The 22,591-nt window shown below is 44.2% G+C and overlaps 1 protein-coding gene across 2 annotated transcripts in view; it reads left to right on the plus strand.

Annotated features, from left to right (window-relative positions):
• BARD1 (BRCA1 associated RING domain 1) overlaps nucleotides 1-22,591 on the plus strand; it is a 94,091-nt gene that overhangs the window by 35,744 nt on the left and 35,756 nt on the right. For both annotated transcript variants that reach the window (XM_075529501.1, XM_075529502.1), the window contains exons 4-6: nucleotides 2,575-3,539; nucleotides 11,242-11,322; nucleotides 13,154-13,326. In XM_075529501.1, the coding sequence (XP_075385616.1) occupies nucleotides 2,575-3,539; nucleotides 11,242-11,322; nucleotides 13,154-13,326 (1,219 nt within the window). The remainder of the gene's footprint in view (nucleotides 1-2,574; nucleotides 3,540-11,241; nucleotides 11,323-13,153; nucleotides 13,327-22,591) is intronic.

Here is a 22,591-nt window from a genome sequence, read left to right on the forward strand (position 1 = left end):
TCCATACATTCCCTGCCTCAATCATTCTCACAGCATTTGTTCTCCACTTAAGCCCCTTGCATCAGGTCCTCTTTTTTTTTTCCCCCTCCCTCCCAGCTCCCCCCTCCCTCATGTGCCCTTGGTAATTTATACATCGTTATTTTGTCATATTTTGCCCTATCCGGAGTCTCCCTTCCCCACCTTCTCTGCCGTCCCTCTCCCAGGGAGGAGGTCACATGTCGATCCTTGTAATCAGTTCCCCCTTTCCAACCCACTTACCCTCCACTCTCCCAGCATCGCCCCTCACACCCTTGGTCCTGAAGGTATCATCCACCCTGGATTCCCTGTGCCTCTAGCCCTCATATGTACCAGTGTACAACCTCTGCCCTATCCAGCCCTGCAAGGTAGAATTCGGATCATGGTAGTTGGGGGGAGGAAGCATCCAGGATCTGGGGGAAAGCTGTGTTCTTCATCGGTACTACCTCGCACCCTGATTGACCCATCTCCTCTCATAAACCCCTCTATGAGGGGATCTCCATTGGCCGACACTTGGGCCTTGGGTCTCCACTCTGCACTTCCGCCTTCATTCAATATGGCATATATATACATACACACACACACACACACACACACATATATATATATATATACATATACACATATATCTTTTTTTTTTTTTTTTGCATGATGCCTTATACCTGGTCCCTTTGGCACCTTGTGATCGCACTGGCTGGTGTGCTTCTTCCATGTGGGCTTTTTTGCTTCTGAGCTAGATGGCCGCTTGTTCACCTTCAAGCCTTTAAGACCCCAGACACTATCTCTTTTGATAGCCGGGCACCATCAGCTTTCTTCACCACATTTGCTTATGCACTATTTGTCTTCAGTGATCGTATCATGGAGGTGTGCAGCCAATGATATGATTTTTTGTTCTTTGATGCCTGATAACTGATCCCTTCGGGACCACTCGATCACACAGGCTGGTGTGCTTCTTCCATGTGGGCTTTTTTGCTTCTGAGCTAGATGGCCGCTTGTTCACCTTCAAGCCTTTAAGACCCCAGTCACTATCTCTTTTGATAGCCGGGCACCATCAGCTTTCGTCACCACATTTACTTGTTCACCCACTTTGGCTTCAGCAGTTGTGTTGGGAGAGTGAGCATCATAGAGTTCCAATTTAATAAAAGAAAGTATTCATGCATTGAGGGAGTGTTTGAGTAGAGGTCCAAGGTCCTTCTACCACCTTAATACTTAACCTATAAATATAGACACATAGATCTATTTCCCCATCCTCCTATATATATTTGCATGTATATGTCTTTGTCTAGACCTCCATAAATGCCCTTTGACTCCTAGCTCTTTCCTCCATCTCCTTTGACTTTCCTCCTGCCCTACTACCATGCTTCATCACCACCTGGGCTAGAGTATACCTCTTCTCTACGCAACCTTACCCTTGATCCGACACTTTTTATCATTTCTCTTACTACAGCTCCTGTCTGAGCCACTGGTCTTTCTCCTGAGTGGGAGCCACAGAGTTGGTCCCACAGTATCCTCTCTCTCTTTCTCAGGCCCCTCCTTACACATAGCAGAGTGAGCCTCTGCAGCACGGCGCATTGTCATTTAATCTGAGCGAGAGGCAGATGACTTTACCTGCATTATGAAGTCCTATTCTTCTAGTAAGTATTAGTTGTGCACCTGCTATATACCAGACACTGTTCTGGGCACTGAGCTAAAATTCTTGCCTTTGAGGAACTGATATTCTAGTGGGTAGAGGCAGACAAGAGAAGACAGAAAACACACCAGGAGTGTGGGGGTTGTAAGTTTCGAGTGGCAAGGATGGTCTCCGGTGATGCGTTGCCTTAAGGTGGTACGAGAGTGAGCTACCTGCGCACGTATAGTTGGGGAAGCATGTGTCTGGCAGAGCGACTGATTGCAAAGGATTTGAGGCAGAAACATTCTAGGAACAACCACCTGGAGTTGCTGGTGACTCATAGTGACCCTGTAGAACAGGGTAGAACTGCCCTTGCGAGTTTCTGAGACTGTAACCCTGTACAAGAGTAGAAAGCTGCATCTGTCCCCCACAGAGCAGCTGATGGTTTCGAACTGCTGCCCTAGCAGTTAGAAGCCGGACTTGTAACCACTTCGCCACCAGGGCTCCTCAAGAGGACGGCCCACATGCATGGCTAGTGTGGAATTAGTGTGGAGACTAGAATAGGAGCTGAGAGCAGATTTATCTTTAAGTATCTTTTGAGCACTTCACCAAACAGTGATGTCCTGCTCTTGTAACCGACCCCTCCTCCTGACATTCCCAAAGCAAGAGACGTGGGGTGCTTTCGTTGTTCTGGAAGTCGATCATGAGGACTTTATTCTTAGGGTGCATTAGCTTTGCTGAAGCTTTGTTGAAGCCTGCCAGTGACTTGGTTGGCAGGTGGCATGCCAGTGGCCTAGCTTCGGGCATCTTAGCAGCAGGTAGGCCATCGCGGTACGATGGAGTACCAGCTGGGGATCGTCTTCAGGAGAACTTTGAACCCATTGCCTTTGGAAGTTCAAAGGTGGGAGAGAGAACTTTGCGTAACAGATTTCTTTTCATTTCTCTGGCAGATTCGAAAGAAACAACCTGTAAAACCAGAATTTTCAATAATGCAGAAAACAAGAAGAATTCAATAAAGATGTGGTTCAGTCCTCGGAGTAAGAAGGTCAGGTATGTTGTGAGCAAAGTGTCGGTGCGCACCCAGCCTCAGAATGTCAGTGACCAGAAGGCCCAGCAGGCCTCCATGTACGAGTTTGTCTCTTCCAGTCCTTCCGTCGATGTGTCTCGGAAGGGTAAGGCTAAAAAGGCTTCTGAAAAATCTAGGAGAAGGCAAAAAAAGAAAAGATTGGCTGAAATCAACCAAGAATGGCTTGTAGAGGCAGAAAAGGAAGATGGGGACCCTGACTCCAAGGGGGAATGTAAGGAAAGGCTGGTGTCCTTCTGCAGCCAGCCGTCTGTCATTGCCAGCTCTCAGCCAAATGGTGAAATCGACTTACTAGCCAGTGACCCCATAGCAGAGTCTGAATTTCTCGGAAGCTTAAATGAGATCGCCTTACCTCTGCCTGTGCACTCAGTGTCTGCAGAAGTTGACAGGAAGAATGAAGTAGCGACACCCCAGGAGATTCCCTGTGAAAGTGACCACACGTCTAAGGAAACCTTGCCTTTGGGCCAGGAGGAGGATCGGTGTCCCAAAAGACTCTGTGGTGCCGTTTCCCAGCCACGTCGAGGCAGCCTCCCGAGCGCTGGGAGCACTCTTGTGAAACAGACCGTTGAGGCGGCAGAGCCGTTGCCTGGCTGTCCTTCCCCACCGCCGAGCAGACTTGAAGTTGGCGACACACTTGGGAGAAAAAACAGTAACGTGTCCCATGACTCCACTAGCCTTTCGCTAGCTCCTTCCCCTTCCCCACTGAACAGCCCAAGTTACAGACGAATGATGGGCAGCCCCTCTGCGGCCAAGCTCTCACCCAGCGGCCGCCCCACTGCTGCGAAAAGGAACCACAGGGGAGAGACTCTGCTCCATGTGGCATCTATTAAGGTAAGACGCGTGTGTTCCGAAGTTCAGGTTTGGGAAGAAGCCAACTCCAGTCCCTTCCTCCAGGATCTGTGAATAGGTCCGTAAGACTGACGACTTCCTAGAGCCACAGCGCTTCCACGCCCAGAGCTTTCCATTGAGGGTGGCGTGAGTGGTGTCCTCCTTGCTTCGAGCAGTGGTGGCCCGGGGCCCAGGGAGCACGAGCTGCCCGGAGGAAGCGTGCTTCCTACCTTCTGTTGAGCCAGATGCCCCGGCTGTCCTTTTGACTGAGTTTTGTTCCGTTTTCATCTTTTTGTTGACCCATCTTCTAGTGTTCAATGGATAGCCAGAGTACTGCTGGCAATGCACTTCTCCGTACAAAATATCTGGGGCCGCATGCGAGGGAGGGTACCTGCTGCAGGGTGTGCTTGCTTGGTACTCCCGGTGGCACTCCACCAGGATTTGCAAGATCGAAAGACCTAGCAATCTGACTGTCAGAGGTGACCCCTGTGAGTTCCCTACACGGAGTGACTACCCCATTCAACCACGGCTTTTACTGGCTTGTTCGTTGAAGTGAATTCTCCTCCATTATTGCCTCTGCACCTGGGTCCAGGGCCTTGTGAGTGTCCTGGGACGTGGCCTGCCTTCTTCCTCCGTACTCTGGGCATGAAACCTGCGTGCAGGGGTTAATCTTTGAAGCTGACGCACGTGTTACGATGACAGGGACCAGCTAGTCCCTGTACAGGCATTGCTCTGTGATTTCATGCAAGCGGCATTAACATGTGTCATGTTGTAGCTCAGCGGTGAAGTAGGACAGCTTCTCTGCTGCTGCGATGACTTCATATGGTATATCCGCCCAGTGAACGCCAGGCTCCTTTGGGTTGGAGAGAAATTTGGGAAGTTTGAGAGAAACCTCTTGGAAGTCCCCAAGACATGAGATTGAAGGTCCATGTAGGAAGCAATTGAAGGTCCATTGTAGGTCCTTGCTAGGAAGCAAGCCCAGTAGGTGTGGAGGAGGTCCAGGGATTTCCATATTTCATTGTGGGTGGAGAAATGAATGCGGAGTTGGCTTCCCGACACTGGTGTGGGGGACCTGCAACATGACTTGGTGCCAGGGCTTGAAAACCTTATAGATAAGCCTATGTTCTCTGAGCTGGCCCCGGTTCTCATTTAGTTAGATTTCTGCAAAGTGTGACTTAAAACAAAGATACAAAATGACTTTGCATTTTGTCACTTTTTGATACAAACTGCTATAATCTTCACATGATTCATATGAGTGCTTCTCAGACACGGGTTGTGGGCGTAATAGTGATGACGTTTTTGTCTCGGATAGGCTGCTTTCGTGTCTGCCTTTCCCCTTATGCGAGTTATTTTTCGGCCACCAGGCGAGGGTCCACTTACGTTGATAGAGATGCCCTCCCAGCCGTAGTTTATTTTTATGGAGCATCTCTAGGGTTCCGTGGCTGGGCCACTCTTCCTCCCCTTAAGGGCCCGCATTGCTTGTCGCCTACATGGTCTCTGTTAAACTGCTCAGCACTGCGAGAGGATTATAAACTGCCACCGACAGTATGTGAACCAGGAAACTCTTAGGTATAAAGTAGGTAGTTGGCTTACAGACCATTTTTTAAAAAAGCCAAAATAGAATAGTAAGGCAGAAAAATGTGGTATAAAGTGGTCTTGGTGGACTTCACTCTCAGAAATTGCTTGAGATTCTTTCTCCCAGGTTTAGTTCGATGGTTGATTTTCTGAAGAGTCTCACAACTTACTCATTTTGAATCTCTTGATTCTCTTAATTATCCACGACTCCTACTGTCATTGGTAAATTCAAGCTGCTGTACCCTTCAGGAGAGGGCACTGGTTTCTACTGTTTTTCATATCACTAATTGACAGTGCCCCCTGCTCATAAAATGTATTTTGAGTTGAATGTGTGCACTGCACACCCTTTGAAGAATTTGTAGGTGCTGGAATGAATCCTTCCAAAGTTCCTAGCATGAGTTCTTAAAATGGTAAAGATTGCTCATATTTCATGCCACACTGATAAGCTTATTGTGAAATAGAAAGATGGCTTGTAGCTGGCATTGCGTGATGTATTAGTAATGCAGCAGTAATAGGTACTATTTCAAAGCAATTGGCAGGGCAGAGCGTCTGCTTAGAATGCACACCAAAGGTGGAGATGCGCTCCTAGGAAAAGAGAATCCCTGTTAGGCTCCACGAGTGCTTGACTTTTACAGTGTATTTTAAAGCATCCCGGTTAGAGCGTATGGAAAAGTTATGTTATCGCTAGGTATCTTCCATACTAGGTTGACGAGAACGTATCAAAGGGTTCGGAAACAAATTGGCATCTGTGATATTTTTAAGATTTTAACCTCTAGAACCATCCGGTTTTCCTGTGCCACTGAGAGGAAGGCCAATACCAAGGTCGTGAGTGGCAGGGGGAACTCAGTTCTTACTCCATAACTTACTGTAGTGACGGTTACCACAATCATCAGGTAAAGCATTTTATTCACCAAACCCTGCTGCATTGGAAGCAGGGAAAGTATTTAAAATCTTTTAGAACTCTATGCCAGATGGCTAATTTTTTTTAAACCAGCATTCACTTGCTAAAAGGGGAAGATTAATGTACTTGATGAGTCCATTTATGCAGATAAAACTTAACTATAGTTGATAATTTATCAGTATCCTATTTCATTATAAAGGCATACTGTTTTTATAAAGGTGTTTATTAATGGTATTCTGGAAGAACTCATAAGGGTAGAAAAGTTTTGGGGTTTGCATGTGTGCTCTTGTTTTGGGAAAGTTAAAAATTTAGATTACTGTAATATGCACAAGTGAAATAGACATAAATCTATAATGATTTTTTTTCTTTGAACAGAAGGCTAAGCAATCAGAATACAGTGAAACATACTTTCTTATTTTCAATCTCTGAAAGTGTTACTATTACCAAATCCAGTTAAAATTTCCTACAAACCTATGTAAATACTTAGCTGTTCCTACCCCCCCTTTTTTTCTAACACTAGTGTAAGAAAATCTTAATTATTCTTTTAAGTTGTGCAGAGAGCCTAAAGTGAGTGCTTATGATTCAGAAAGTATTCAGTTACTGAACAAAATAATTGAAAGAAATCAGAAGCCGGGGAAGTTAATTTCCTGGAAACTTCCTGTCAGTTCAAGCTTACTCAGTTAGTCTGAACCCCTTAATTATCATAATTTTATTTATGTGCATGGCATTGCATTTACATAAAATAGAAAGATGAAAATATGGCCAACTTAAAAATCTGAGGCAGGAGAAAGCAGACTGGCTATAAGAAGCCAGCAGTTTGCTAATCAGTTACCTGTTCGGGGGCAGTCTAGAGGCCGAATGCGATCAGACGCCCCTTGGATAGCGTAGAGAGCCCTGGAAAGAAGACCATGAGCCGGAAAAGCAACTTCCCCGCCCCATAGCACTCCGCTCCCTTCTCTGGCTCTCGTCTCTACAATGGTCTTTGGGTCGTTACATGGACTTCTTAGGGTTCATAGGTTTTTGTCATTAGAAACCCAAACCCACCCTGTGGCTGGATGTCAGTTCTGACTCATGCAGACGCTAGCATGGAGTGGGCTGCCTGTCAGTCTCCCAGGCTGTCATCTTGGTGGAAGCAAACTGCCCCGGACACGCCTCTTTCTCCTGCAGAGCAACAGCCCAAGGGCCCAAACTGTTAAATTTTCATTTAGCCCCGTGGGGGCGCCTTCTTTTATGGTATCACGTGAGAGGAGAAAGGACAAGGGCTTTTATATCTATTTTGTGCTGAAGATTGGCAGCATCTGCTCTCCTGGCAGTTTATCTGTAGAACGTTCATGGCACTGTTTTTAAAAATGCAAAGTGGTATCGGCATAATCTTGAGCACATTTGGAATTGACTTAAATATACAGCAAAAATTACACTCAACTCATTGTCACCAAATGGATCCTGACGCTGAGTGACCTGACTGGGCAGAGTAGAGCAGTCCCTGTGGGTTCCTGAGAAACTTTTAAAAATTGGATCTGGGGTAATCAATTTGAGAGCTATTTGTAGACCCACTGAATGTTTAAAGCCATTTTGTGACTTGAGGAACATAAAAATCTCATTTGTTTTTTTTTTTTAAAGAAAAACCTTATTCAGGTTTCACTGTTTTTGAGAAGCAGCTCAAAACATGGAAGCAGAAGAACCAATCACATAAAAGCAAATGTTTCTGTGTTTGGGGAACATAGCAATTTCTCCATTATCAAACTTAGAGAGGAGACGAAACTAATTTCCGAAAAGATTATTGGGGCTGGGAGTGGGAGGACAGAGAGTGTTTCTTCCTCCCGAGAGGAGAACATCAGAAAACTAATTGAACACAACACTGTCATCTGCAACTTTTAATATCCAGGCTTTTTCAGCGTAAGCTCAGGCTGTGGTTTTTTTGCTTTGTCTTTTGTCTTTCTGGACTCCCGTCGCCCCTTCTGTTTTCCTAAAAGAACAGAATTTGTTCTAGTCACAGTAACTGCCCTGCTAATAGGGCAAGTGTGTAACTTTAAGGGATCTGTCCTCATCCAACTGCACAACTGTCATTTCTTCCTGAAGAATGGCTCTGTTTGAAAAGGTTAGCTGCAGCGAGTCAACTTTGGCGCCTCGATGGCAGTGAGTTCGGTTTTGTTTGTCTCTTGTAGGAGGAGCTGTGGTGTCACAGTGGGTCCCACGCGGGCCGCTCCAAACCACCAACCACCAACCTGGTCCTGGAGAGAAAGAGGAGGTTTTAACTTTCATAAAGAGTTCCAGTCTCAGAAACCCAGAGGAGCGATTCCATTCTGCCCCATAGGGTCACTGCGAGTTAGAATCCACTGGATGGCATTTGTTTTGAGAGTTATCTTTAAGGAATTTTCAAAAGGCTTTGAGAGTGGATGAGTACTTAACCGAAAGTTGCTTCTCACACATACTGACCCTAGATTGGCATCCCCAGGATGTAAGCGCTTACCTGCGCGTGCCACCGGGCTCCTCTCTGTAAGTGTCAGATATCACCAAATTTGGAATGTAGGTTTCAGCTCTTTCCACCATGATAGCTTTGTCACCGATGGCGAAAGGAACAAAAAGTTAAGTGAGAGGCTTCTTGAGGCTCATCCTCCCAGTCCCTTTACTGGGCTCACTCCCTGGGAGACCTAGCAGAGCTTGACGTAGGACTTACAAAGCAGGTTTTTTCATTTATGTCTGCTTTTTAAGTCTAGTCATTGTTAGGATTTAGGTAGATATTGACAAACAAGGTACAGAAAACTCCAAATGGAATTTGTCTTTATTTTAATGCCTTAGTTTAACAGTCAAATTGAAAATGTTTTGATAATATGAAAGTAGAATTAAAACGGTCTTCCTTGCCTTGTGGTTCCCTTGTTTCCCAAATCCTGTTCAACTTCTTCAAAAGAATGAGTTCTACGACTTGTAATAGTTGTTCATGCCCCCCAGGCCCATCTTTCTCTTTGTGATGACAGTATATTACTGTTATAAATTATTATATATGTTATTACCAACCCATAGAAACTTGTATAAAACAAAGATCAAAATGTAAAGCTCTGGATTCTCAGCCTATCCTCCTAGTTTATACATTTCTTACCCTCCCCTGAAGGATTCTGCATTCTTGGATTCATGCTGTGTTAAGCGGCCCGTTCGGCATCCTTGGTGGACCTAGGCCATGTTCATGTTAGGTGCTCTTTGAGTCTCTGAAGGCGCGGGGTGGGGTGGGTGAGGGTTTCCAGGAACGTGTCTGTCGGAGAGCCCTGACTACCCTTGAAGAAAAGGTAAGCCGTGGTTGTGCTCAGGTGGGCGTGGGCGTGGGGGGAGAGAGCCGTCTTTCAACTTCGATGGCTTTTTTCTCCCTAATGCAATTTTCAGTTTTCTTAAAAACCTCTTCCTAATAAGCTCCCCTGTGTTAGCGCGGGTAGACTAGAGAAACAAATCCAGAGGAACTCATTTCTGTAACAAAGAGGTTTATGTACAAGAGCAGTTAAGTGTTGAGGAAGCAGCCCAGCTCAGATCAAGTCCATAAGTCCGATGTTAACACATATGTCCGATCCCAGTCTGTAAAGTCCTCTCTGACCCCAAAACACATGTGAAGATGCCGAGTGCAAGAAGATCACAGGCCAGTGGGATGGAAGGCTTTTGGGTCCAGTGGCGTTGTAAGCATCTCAGCGCTGTCAGGGCTCTCTCTATGTGGCTCCTCCAGTTTCAGAGGTCTGGTTGCATCAGGGTAGGTCCATGGGGCTTGTCCAGCTCAGGGTACTAGGGTAGTTCCATGTGTCTTGTCAGCTGCAGTGTCTCCCAGGGAGTGAGAAAGCGAGAGCAGTGTCTCCCGCCTCCAAAGAGGAAATACAGGAGTTCCCAGAATCCTCAGGAGAAGGCAGTGCCCACACAGAGGTCTCACTGGCTATGATCTGATTGACAGGCTAGATAGAGTCTCCCCTGCACTTTTAGTCCTCCAATTGACAAACTATCACCGGATAGACTCAAGTATAAGCCAACGCAAATATCAGCCAAAGCACCTAATTTTACTGCAAAAACGGCATAAAACTGTGCTGAAACTCGGCTTATACACAAGTATATATGGTATATAACTACCACATCCTATGCCTGTAACTTAAACAAACAAAACATCACCGTTTTGCAATGTAACAGTCATCATGGTCTTCTCACCCCTGGTCCATCTAAAACAGGTTTGTGCGGAGGCCAGCGATAATGTAAACATGGTGCAGAGCTGCTGTGATTTGGAAAGAAGTCCACTGTAGTTAAATTCGATATTAGTCCTGACCACAAAGCCGTGTTTATTCTATGGCACAAAATACTATCCAACCTCTTATCCAACACCCTCCTTTTTAAAGACAGCCATACAGGACTAAGACATGAATGCATTACTGAGATAGCATGTCTGCAGTCATCCATGGACACCAGACATGTTCAAGGCAGCTTTGTTTGGAAGAAGCCCATGTAGAAATACATTTTTAATTACCCTGCTGCCTTCGGAGGATGGAGGCAAAAAAGTCAGACACAAACACCAGGGATGGCAACCATTTGCGTGTAGTAAAGATTTCCTAGGGTAAATCACCTTCATTTGCTAAGGGCGGTGGTTTTAGTCGTGAACCAGGAGAAGGAAAATGCTGACTCCACAGGGCATTTTGAATAAGTGTCTGTTCATTCCTTTCCTGTCATTTTTAAACAAAGCAACTGCTTCTGCCTGAAAAATACATTTGAGCAAATAAAGTGAATGCAAACTAAATACATGAAAAATAGAATAGCATCAGTAAGTCTATAGCTTCTGGCAATTTTAATGGTGTCACCAATCAATCTTCTTGACTTTAATTTAGTTTTAGACAATGCTCAGAAACCATTTTCATAGATGCGCTAAGTGATTTTTTTTCCCTCCACAAATAAAATGATGTCTTTAAAAACTTTATTATGAGCAAGCGATCTTTTGACATGGTATCCTAATTTTATTTCTTTTTTTGTTGCCTTCCAAGGCTTGGTTTCTGGGAAATATATATATATATGCTTGGTTTCTGGGGGATATATATATATATATGGAATTTTTCCAAAAATTTGCTGGCCATGAAATCAATTCCAACTCATGGTAAACCCATGAGAAAAGATGTGTTTTCTTTCATCTCCAATAAAACAGAAAATTAAAAAAAAAAAGACAGAACTTTAATCTCTTCATTTTTCGATGTTCTAAAATTTCTTTCATTGTTTTACCAGGGTGATATACCTTCTGTGGAATATCTCTTACAAAATGGAAGTGACCCGAATGTTCAGGACCATGCCGGATGGACACCATTGGTAGTTTTCTGTTGGCTTTTATTTTATTCTCATTCCATTTATGTTTTACCGTTCATAGTTAGGTAGTTGTCATGTATCTTCCTCTGCCACATCCACACGAGTCTCAGACAATGATTGTTTGCTGTCGACGTTTTTGTGGCAGGCAGGAAACTAATCGACCATATCGACTGAGTCCCCGCAAAGCTGGGCACGCAGTCTTGTTGTGTTGCTGCCTTCAGGTACTGCTTGGTGGTAACGGCAACAAGCAGCATCAGGCCCGCCTGTGGCACTGCAAGCTGGTGTCTGAATACAGGAAGATGGTGGGCCTTTGATACAAGGGACTAGTTCTCCTAGATGCTCTCACCCCAGTCGCACTGGGACCGGTCCAATTGCAAGTATATGCAGAGGTCGTAGAAAGCTTGCCTGAGGCTTTTTCCTTTTAACTTTTTGCTTCTTATTACTGAGGAGCAGCCCTGGAGGCAAAATGGTTACGTCCCGGGCTGCCAGGTCAGCAGTTTGAAACCACCAGCTGCTCCTCAGGAGAACGCTGGGGATTTCCACTCCCTTTCAGAGTTAGTCTTGGAAAATCTCGGGGCCAGTTTTACTCTGTCTTACAGGGATGCTGTGAGTTGAATTGGACTTAATGGCAGTGAGTTTTTGGTTTTATCATTACTAAAAATGCAGAGTAGTCTTTGGAAGAAAAAGGATGGTGCAGAGACTTAAAAATAAATGTTATACGAGCTAATTACACTAGGATGGTAAGTAAGTATGCGATTGCACGGCAGCCCCAGAAGTGTCAGCAGATGAGGTGGATCCTGTGTGCTAGAAATGAGTACAGAAATTAGGAGACTCTCACTAGGCCGGTGCAATGACACGTCCTTGCCACATTCTTAAGCCGGAAAGTGTAGTCTAGATCAGAGTCACTTTGTTATTTGCACTCCGCAGGCTGGTTAACTTCAAAAATAGGTTACTTTTAAAACGTTTAAAAGATACTAAGGCAAATTGTAGTAAAGGCTAATAGGTGATGTAGAGGAGTTAATTTACAATAATTGTAGCTCATCACTTACTACTTTGTGTTACTCTTAGAAACACCTACAGGCGTTCACTGTAGAAGAAATGAAATAGATATACTCAGAAAGCTCACGATTATAAGAGACAGCATCGTGGCCTTATGAGCAGTTCACAAGACATGCAGGAAAGACTTCCATGTGAAACTGCTTTGAATTCTCCATCAGGTTACCAACTATGCCATTCTTTCAACAAACTGTTGGAACCCTGACCGTGCATGGCATCTGGTGCCACTGACTTCAGCCAGACTGCTCTGTAGTGTCAGCAGACAGAGAGCCTTGCCCTCAGATGCTCTTTCTAGTTCCGCACCTTCAGTTGGTGTGTGTGGTTATGTCTATGGGCTGGCGACCAACTTCTGATTCAGTGAATTTAGTCTTGGACAAGTTCATATTTTGGGGGAAGATCAGGTTAAGTACTTTGTAAGTGTTTTTTTTTTTTTGAATTTTTTATTATGGAACGGTTTAGGAACCTCTAGTTGACTTAAACCTGCATTTTATTGTACAGGAAAAACAGTAGGCATTACAGTGGGGCTTAAAGTTACATTTTCTTCTACACATAGATAGGAGCACTCGGTTCCCGTGCTTAAATGAGTGGACTCTTCGTTCTAAGGATCACCATGTATCACGGCCATTTTTACTAATTGTGGTTTATTACCTTGTCCGAACAAGTGTTTAGGAAGAGAATGCATTTGTCGACACATTTCATTGTTCATAATGCTGTCCCTGGTTTTATGGTAGCGTTGTTCATGCTCATCTTCATGGCCCTGTGCTTTTCGCCTCATTAGCATGAAGCCTGCAATCATGGGCACCTGAAGGTGGTGGAATTGCTGCTTCAGCACAAGGCGTTGGTGAACACCACTGGCTATCAGAATGATTCTCCACTCCACGATGCTGCCAGGAACGGGCACTTGGACATCGTCAAGCTCTTACTCTCCTACGGAGCCTCTAGGAATGCTGTGTAAGCGATGTTAGCTTAATTTTCTTCTTTTCTTTTTTTTTCAGTTGGCTTGTTTTCTTGAGTCAGGATACATAATACAGCAAAGACTTGAATACCCAAGTGGCTTCCTCGCTTCGCTTCTCTTTCACAGTTAAAATTAGAGGTGACCATTAAGGAACCCCGCTGTCATAGCGGGGTTGGTTAAGCATTGAGCTGTTAACCACAAGGTCAGCAGTTTGAACCTATCAGCTGCTCCTTGGAGGATGTGAGGGGGTGGGGGGGAGTGCGCTTCCCTAGGGATTGAAAGTCTTGGCGACCCAGAGGGGAATTCTCCTGTGTCCTATAGTAGTGAGTGTGTGTCCTCATCCTCCTCCTGCTCACTCCCTGCCTGCCCGTTATGCTCAGGATTTATAATCCCCATTCATGCCCCACCCCCATATTTAATGATTTTACTTAATCACGGAGATTTGGTATTTTAATTCAGAAACAATTGTAGGTTAATTTTAGAAGCTTTGAATATCTGGAAAAGTTTACTTTGGGTCCACAGATGCATACATATTTCATAGATGAAGACATACAAATAAGAAAATAATTTGAAGTATAGATAACATTATATATGTCCTGGTACTTTAAAACTGTGTGTTCTGTTTGCTTTGTGCTTTCTCTGCCTATGCACTAAGTAGCAGCTGACATATGTAGGAATTCAGTGGTGGGCTAGTGCAGTAGAATTGTTTCTTCGATTTTTCACATCATTCAAATGAGGCTCCGGGTAAATTGTTTCGCAATGTCAGGGCACAGCAGCATATTAGTGAACGCTGGCGGCTGCATTTTAAAATTGCTATTGTCAAGAGTGTCACAAGCCAATGCCATATGTGGATTTTATATCTTTAATCTGTAACTTGGTTCATGTCTCCCTATATATTATTTTACTCCTTCTAGCTAATAAGGTAGTTGAGATGAAAACACAAGCACTGCCTCTTTGCGCCCCCATTTCTTCTATACGTTTGGAAAGAGCCTATGAAAGTCAGGCTTGCACTGGTGCAGGGGCAAAGAAGAATGAAAAAGGCAGATCTGGGTTGTAATGGTTTATAGATAACCATGTAATATAATTTATTGTTTCCCTTTGGCTGTTGTAAGAGAGTCGAGGAAAGTTTCCCAAACCCAGCGGCCAGCAAGTCTGATTGCTCAGAGCGAGCCTGGGAGACAGAGTAGAACTGCCCTCCCAGGACTCAGAGGCCATGAATCTCCCCAGAAGCTGACTGCTCCAGCTCTCTCCCTTGGAGGGGAACCATCACCACGACTACATGGGGCAAGTTCAGGGGCTTCAGATTCTTTTGTTTTCTATGTTTCGGTATTTATTTATATTGGACCTAATAGGTGTGACATTTCCTGTGGGTGTAGCCGGCCATTTGATAAAGCAAATGGTTGTTTGGGCCAGGTGAGACCGAATTGTCTCCATTCCCAGGGTTTGTAAATCAGCCTCGACTTCTTTAATGAATGGAGCCCTGGTCGGAGTGTTCAGGAATACAGCTTTTATTTGTGACTCCATGATTGCCTTTATAGCCTCAGGCGGGTTCATTTCTGTGCCTTGGGGTCCTCACCTATAAAACGCGGCTGATGCCTGCCGCTTCCCTATTTCTTCAGCGCATTGCGAGGATTAATGAGCCAGAGCACACGGCCTGTCTCAGGTGTGTACGACATGGTTCTTCACTGTGCCATGAGGCTTATTTATATATAAGGTGTGGCTGTAGATGGTGACCAAGTCTGCTGTCCTGGGCAGATGGGTTTTTGATCTAAGGTCAACCCTGCAAAGTAGCAGACTTTAGTAGCATGAATAGCCAGAAGAGAGGTCCTGGTGGTGTAGTGGGTTGCACATTGGGCAGCTAATCGCAAGGTCAGCACTTCTAATCCACCAATCAATCACTCCGTGGGAGAAGGAGGAAGCTTTCTGCTTCCGGAAAGATTACAGCATCTTAGAGACAGTTGTTTGCGCTACAGGGGCACTGGGAGTCGAATCGACTCGATGGCAGTGAGTTTGAGATTTGAGTAGCCCAGAGTTGTCCAGCTGCTCTTCCTCCCGTAGTGGGAGCACTCTTTATCATTGCTGTTGGGTGCTCAGGTCTTCGCTGGCCACCTGTGGTTGGTTATTGGCTACGTGAAATGTGGCTACCATGAATTTCTTTTCATTTTCATTACTTTAAATAGCCACACTTGTCAAGTGGTTCCAGGGGTGTCGAACTGGCGGCCCGCGGACCACTTCCAGCCCCGGAGGTAATTTTTTTGTGGCCCACGATGCTCTGAAATAAAATGAAAATAGAAATAATTGTTATGAAGAAAATAGCACTTAGGGAAGATCAAGGCAATAGCATCCACACAATTCCCTCATTACATTTAATTTCAGAGCATCGGAGGCCGCATGTGGCCCGCGGGCCGACAGTTTGACACCCCTGCTATAGTGGATACCTGGTGGTTTATTTGGAAAAGGAATGGGAAGGATAAGTGCACGAGGGATAGTAAGTCAGGTGTAGAGAGAGCAGCCACTCCACGGGAAGAAAATCTGCCCCTGTGCAGGTCTGCTATGAGTTGGATGGACTCAGTGGCAGGTGGACTTGGTTTTGGGTGCACAGCTGCATGAAGGAGCTGTGGTGTGGCAGTAGGGTAAGTGTTGAGTTGTTACCTGAGGTCGGTGGGTTGAATCCACCAGCCATTGTGAGGAAAAAGGATGAGGCCCACTGCTTCCATAGAGATGGACAGCCATGGAACCCCTGTAGGGCAGCTTGTTCTCTATGTCCCAGGCTCGCCATGAGTCACAATCCACTCCATAGCAGTGGGCTTGGTTTTAAAGCAGTATGTTAGCTGTTTCTAGACATTGTAATTCTTTCCGTTCCTGATAGTTGGGCATCATACTGAGAATTTTTCTGCACTATTTTCATTTTTTTTAAATCCTGTTTTGTTACAGTTGTTCATTTGATGGGCTTTACTGGTATTCTTGTTTTAAAATTAATTTATTCCCTAGAGTTTTTTGTTGTTTTTTTATAAAATGTACAAGTCAGTGGATATTCCTTGTTCACTTAAACCCTATCCATGGATTCCCTGTAATATTTTTAAGGTAAAAGCCCAACTCCAGACATGATATATAAGACTCTTTCCTTCTCCAGCCTCGACTCTGAACAGTTCACGTGTCCTTTTTCATGCAGTTTTTGAACTAGATGTTTTGAGTTTTTATTTCCTTAAGATAAGATTTCCTAAGCCTTCTTGCTTCTTATTCGTTTGTAGTGATGAAATTCACATTCTCTGGGTCTCACCTTAGAGTTACTTATTCTTGACTTTCTTTCCTCACTCCTTAATGCTGTATTTAAGGTGCACCCCACAATCGAAAAGTTACTGCCTCCTCATTGGACTAGACCCTGTCTGCTCTCCCACGCCTGGAGTGAGTGTTACAACGGAGTGTTTTCCTCTCCCCGGATAAAGGACCAGATGAGATGAACAGAGGAAGTAGAATCTCTCCTTGCTCCCTCTACCTTCCTGTACCTCTGAGGAGAATCCCGAAAACCCCGTTTCCATGCCAGTTCCTTCTGAGGGCTGAGTGGCCAGCCCCGGGAGCTGTTAGAGTTAACAGTGGGCGCCCCCGTGGTACTTTTCTCAAGCAGGCTTTGTTCTTCACCCAAGTGGGCAGCCGTGCTTTGACCCCTCTGTGGGCATCCATTGTGGTTCTTGGAAGTACATTCCTAGGCTTGGGGTTTTGGAGCTTTCTCCCACTGTCAGTGTTGTCTTTCTCCATGTCTTACTGGCAGATGAGATCCTGTGCCTGCCTCCCGTTTTTAAGCATGGGAAGGAGGCCTTGGGGCCAGAAGACGATACAGCTCTTACTTTTTTTCCCTCCAAGAAACCCTTGCACATTTTTAGCCATCAATGTCCTAAATGACTCGGGCCCTGGGTCCTGATTTAATATGCGTGCTTCTTTTCTCTCTCTCTGCTTATTGTTCGCTCAGTGAGCAGGACTAAAGTCTTTATAACTAGAATGACGGTCAGAAGGAGCAAAAGTATTGCCATCGCTAGTGCTTCGGTCTTTTTCCTTGTAAATATCTAAAAGGCACCCTTCAATTCTGAAACAGCGGTTGAAGTCTTCTTTTTATGTAGACGTCTTTCCTTCGTGGTCTTTGAGGACGTCTTCCAGGGTTGCTTTAGTTTTGTCCCCTTCCCCGTTCTCTTGGTTGTGTTTGTTCTAATGGGAGTGAGCAGGCAGATCGTGGATCTTAGAAGATTGATAGAGAAAAGAACGGGATGGGATTCTCCGAATGAGGAGACCGGGCACTAAGATGCACTCAGGCTGGCCTGCTTATTCGTTCACGTCTAGGACCTCCTGTTAGTCATGGAAGACTAGAATGAGAGCGGGGATGGCGATGAGAGAAGACACCAGCAAAGGTAGACAGGAACCATGTCAGTCCAGCTTTTCAATTAAGATCTGTCATTTTCCCACTGGCAGGACGCTTTGTTTAGAGATAGGCCTAATGCAGTGGTTCTCAACCTTCCTAATGCGGCTACCCTGTAATACTGTAGTTCCTCCTGTGTGGTGACCCCCAACCATAACATTATTTTCGTTGCTACTTCATCACTGATTTTGCTGCTTTTACGAATCGGGTGACCCCTGTGGAAAGGTGGTTTGATCCCCAAAAGGGTCGTGACCCATAGATTGCGAACTGCTGGTCTAATAGTCCAAGGAAGACATGATGAGAATCTGAATTAAACTAGTGATAGTAGCAGTGGGGGTGGGGGAGGTGGGCTTTAACGATTTTATCAATTTAATTTTTCAGATGAAATTTGATTTTGTGGGCCATTGTAAATTTCATGACATCTTACATCGCTTTTTTGAAATTGGGTAAATAATAGACATTACAATGGATGGATGGAGTTGGTTAAGGGAAGCCTAATGACATGGTTTCTCCGTTTCTTTAAGCCTTTATTACACATGTCCTAGTAAAGTTGTGTTAAAACTCAGTCAGAAGTATCTTGATGCCTGATGATCTGTTTCTGAAAAGTCAAGATTGGCCTTGGAAATGCCGTGAGAACAGTTCTGTATACTTGGGGTCGCCATGAATCAATCGAGTCAATGACAACTTCATAACAGCGATAACGTTGCAAACTTGCCGATCGGCTTCATATATACATGTGTGGAAGTACGTGTATGACACTTCATTCAATGAGGTCATTCTACGTATTCGTTTCCTTGGAGAACTGCATGTTCTGTTAAGAAATATAAAATGGGAACTCTATTGATTCTATAGCATCTCACACTAATTTTAAGAATATAATTAGCATCTATTAACTTTTATTTCTATTACATTTCTCACTGCACTTGCCAGAGCTTTCAGAACAATACCATAAAATAATGTGATCGTTGGCAGTCTTGTTTCCTTCTCCATTAAAATAAATACTCACTGTAGGTTTGAGATCGATCCTCTTCACTGCCCTACAGAAGCTTCCTTCCAGTATTGACTGTCGTTTTTTAAAACAATCATGAATTTCTTTTATTACATGATTTTCACCGTTAAGAGATGCTTACATTTTTTCCATGCTGATGTCATTAATTTCCTAATATTAAACCTTTCTTGTGTTCTTTGCTTAAATAAAATTTTGTGTACTTTGCTCTTTAAACACATATTTTAAGTCAGTTTGTTAGGACTTTAATTAGGAATTTGCATTTATAATGATAAGTTAGAATGATTTGTTATTTTGTCTTTCATTTCCTTGCCCACAGGTTTTGACAAAATTTTTTTAGTAGCTTCTTGAAAGTAGTCAGGATGCTTTCCATGCTACCTGGTTTCTGGAATGCAGTGTCCCCTAGCTCTCTCCCCAACTCTGCACCCTCAGCACAGCTATGCATCCCTTTATACGGTGTAAACTTTTTAGAGATCTCTAGTGTTGTTACTCTGAAGTATTTATTAATAGAATACAGATACTAACGGGAATATAAGGGGTCCTACTTGCACTGTAAGGAGGTCTGGTGGCACAGAGTGGCCCAACCTTTCTGATGCCTCGGCCCATTAACAGTTCCTCATGTTGTGGTGACCCCCAACTATAAAATTATGTTTGTTGCTACTTCATCACTGTAACTTTGCTACTGTTATGAATCAGACGACTCCTGTGAAAGGGTTGTCCAACCCCCGACCCCCAAAGAGGTCGTGACCCACCGGTTGAGAATCACTGGCATAGAGGGTTTCAAGCTGGGCCGATAACCAGAAAATCAGCAGTTTGACCCCACCAGACTGCTCATATGAGGAAAACCAAAATCATGACGAACAGAGAAGTTTACAGTTGTAAGTGATTTCGATAGACAACACCACAATAAACAGATGAAAGTTGTCAAGCATTAACTTTTATCTAGATCCATAATTAATGCTTACGGAAGCAGTGGTCTAGAGATCACCTAATGTATTACATTGGGCAAATTTGCCACTTTAAAGATTTCCTTAAAGTGTTGAAGAGCTAAAATATTATTTGAGGACTAAGATACACCACTCACAAGCCACGGCATTTTCAGTTGCTCCAGCTGCATGTGAAAATTGGACAACAAAGGAAGACCATAAAAGAGTTGAGACATGTGTTAATCTCAAAGAGTAATTGTATGTTAAGAAAACATCTCAACCCAGTCTGATCAAGTCCCTAAGTCCTATATTAGCATATATGTCCCATACCAGTCTATAATTCCTCTTCAGACTCATGCATCATAGGCAATAACACTTCATGCAGGAAGATCTCAGGCCAGGGGGTGGGAAGTCTTGTGGATCCAGTGGTGGTGGAAGCATCTCAGCACTGGCGTGGGTCTCCACGTGGCTCCTACAACTCCAGGGCTCTGGCTCCATCAGTGTAGTTCCATGTGGCTTATCAACAGGAATGTCTCATGGAGAGAGTTTGTCTGACATCCAGTGAGGTATTTATCTCCATCAAGTCTCCAAGTGAGCTCATCAAGCTGTGATCTGATTGACAGGCTAGACTCCAAGCTGTGATCTGATTGACAGGCTAGACTCCACCCCTTCCTTAAGTTGACAGTAGATTATGTAACTGCCACAATGCATTTGAATTATGGTAACAGCAAACGATATTGAAAATACCATGGACTGCCAGAAGGAGAAACAAGTCTGTCTTGGAAGACGTAACAGCTGGAATGGTCCGTAGAAGCAATGATGACAAGACTTCCTCTTGAGTACTTCTGACAGTTTATGAGGAGAGACCCCTCCCTGGAAAAGGACACGATGCTTGGTAAAGCAGGAGATCAGGCAAACAAGAGGATGGCCTTCAAAGAGCTGGCGTGACACAGTGGCTGCAAAGATGGGTTCAAACATTACAATTGTGAAGATGGTGCAGGACCAGGCATACTTCATTCTGGTACATATGATATATAACGTTGCCTACCAATAGCAATGTTTCTTTATGTAGAGATAGAATCTGTATCTTAGCAATGATGTACCAATCTTTTCAGTAACTTAGATAAGTAACAGCAATGGCCTATGAAGACTTAAATCTTCTGTTAATAAATTTTTAAAATCTTCAGTCATTTCCTCCAAAGTGATCTGTGATATCATAATTAATATCCTCTATTTTATCTCTCTGGGCTCTGAAAGCCATTGCATCAGAAGGGCTACATAGAACTCACAGACAAAATTCATGATTAAAGGATTTATTAAGGAAATTATCAAGTTGTGATGCCAGTGAGAAATACTCAATTGAGTTGTTTTTTGGGACAGGTTACAGAATTCTGTACAATCTGCCACAAAGGGGCATACCTCCCAGCTGTAAGCCTCAACCTGAAGTCAGGGCAAGCTCCATTGGTCAGCAAGCCCAGCTCCCTGAACTGAATACCCAGAGGCATCCCTCGCCAGTAGGCCTCAGCCTGAAGGCGCTCAGCTCCGCTTCCATGATCAGCAGCCCAAGTTCCTCTAGTAAGTGCCCAGAAGCACCCCACTCTGCAAGCCAGCTTCCTGCACAGAAGCACTCAGCTTTCCTTGCTCCATGGGTTGGGAAGTTCATCACTGCTCTGTGCTCTGGGTCCTGCTTCCAGCCCCTCTGGTATGGGAGCTGTGATCTGGATCCAGGGAGCTCCTTGTGCAGAGAACTCGGGTCCAGAGGACAAGTTCCTCTCCTCACTTGTGCTGGTGATGAGATCGCCCCTCCTGCTTCTCGGAGTGTTCATTTTATACATGGCAGGATGGCACTCCAGGGAATCCTATTTAGAATTACGCACAGGTGAATCTTTTCAGTATCTCCCCACCCCACCTTCTTAGCAGCTGAACACTGGGAAAGATCATTTTGTGGGAGTTAGAATTGTTGGCTCCAAGAGCCACAGTAAACAGTTCACTATCCCTGCATGATTAAAAACTATAGGTAAAGAAATCGGTTAAGAAGACTTTAGAGCAGAAGTTCTCAACCTGTGGGTCACGACCCTTTTGGAGTCAAATGACACATTGAGGGATTGCCCGATTCATAACAGTAGCAAATTACAGTTATGAAGCAGCAACAAAAATAGTTTTATGGTTGGAGGGTCACCACAACATGAGGAACTGTATGAAAGGGTTGCACGGCATTAGGAAGGTTGAGAACCAGTGCTTTAGAGAATAAAACCTGTAAACTTTACCAGTATATTATGTTGTGAATGAAGAGAGGAAAAATTTCAGAATGAAAAAGATACCCTTTTGGACACTGATCATGTACGATATTTCTGTGTCTAGTAAAAATAAAAATTGTAAGAGTCAGTATAAAGTATGCTATCTACATACAATGATTTGGGATTCACTAAATTACCGAGCCTCTTTTGGATAGGGCATTAAAAGAATGGAAATCTCAAAGATGGTGCATGTAAAACATATTAATAGACTCAAGTGCAAAGGTTCTCCTCTGCCTGTGTCGTCCCGTCCAGACATGTCCATTCTTACTCTCCTCACAGGCCCTCCACCCACCCACCACATGCCAGATTCTGGTCCAAGGCTCAAGGTCACTTGGTGTGTCAGTGTGCTTTCTTTGCCTCCTTTGAACGCTGTCTCACATCTCCCCTCGTTATTTGTGCTTTGTTTCACACTTTAGCAGTTTGATATTCACGGGTTAAATGAATTTTTGTCCTCGGATTACAGGCAAGGACAATATTTTCTAAATCTTCTCTGTCTTTCCTAAATGCCTGGTTTTAATGTTAAGATAGGAGGTTAAATCATGCCAGAAATTAAGCATACATTTAAGTGTATTTTAAAAAGATCATTCTATAAGCTTCCCAGGCAACTTGTTTCAAAAGAGTAAC

This window comes from Tenrec ecaudatus, chromosome 13, assembly GCF_050624435.1.
Source record: "Tenrec ecaudatus isolate mTenEca1 chromosome 13, mTenEca1.hap1, whole genome shotgun sequence".
NCBI classification, from domain to species: Eukaryota; Metazoa; Chordata; class Mammalia; order Afrosoricida; family Tenrecidae; genus Tenrec; species Tenrec ecaudatus.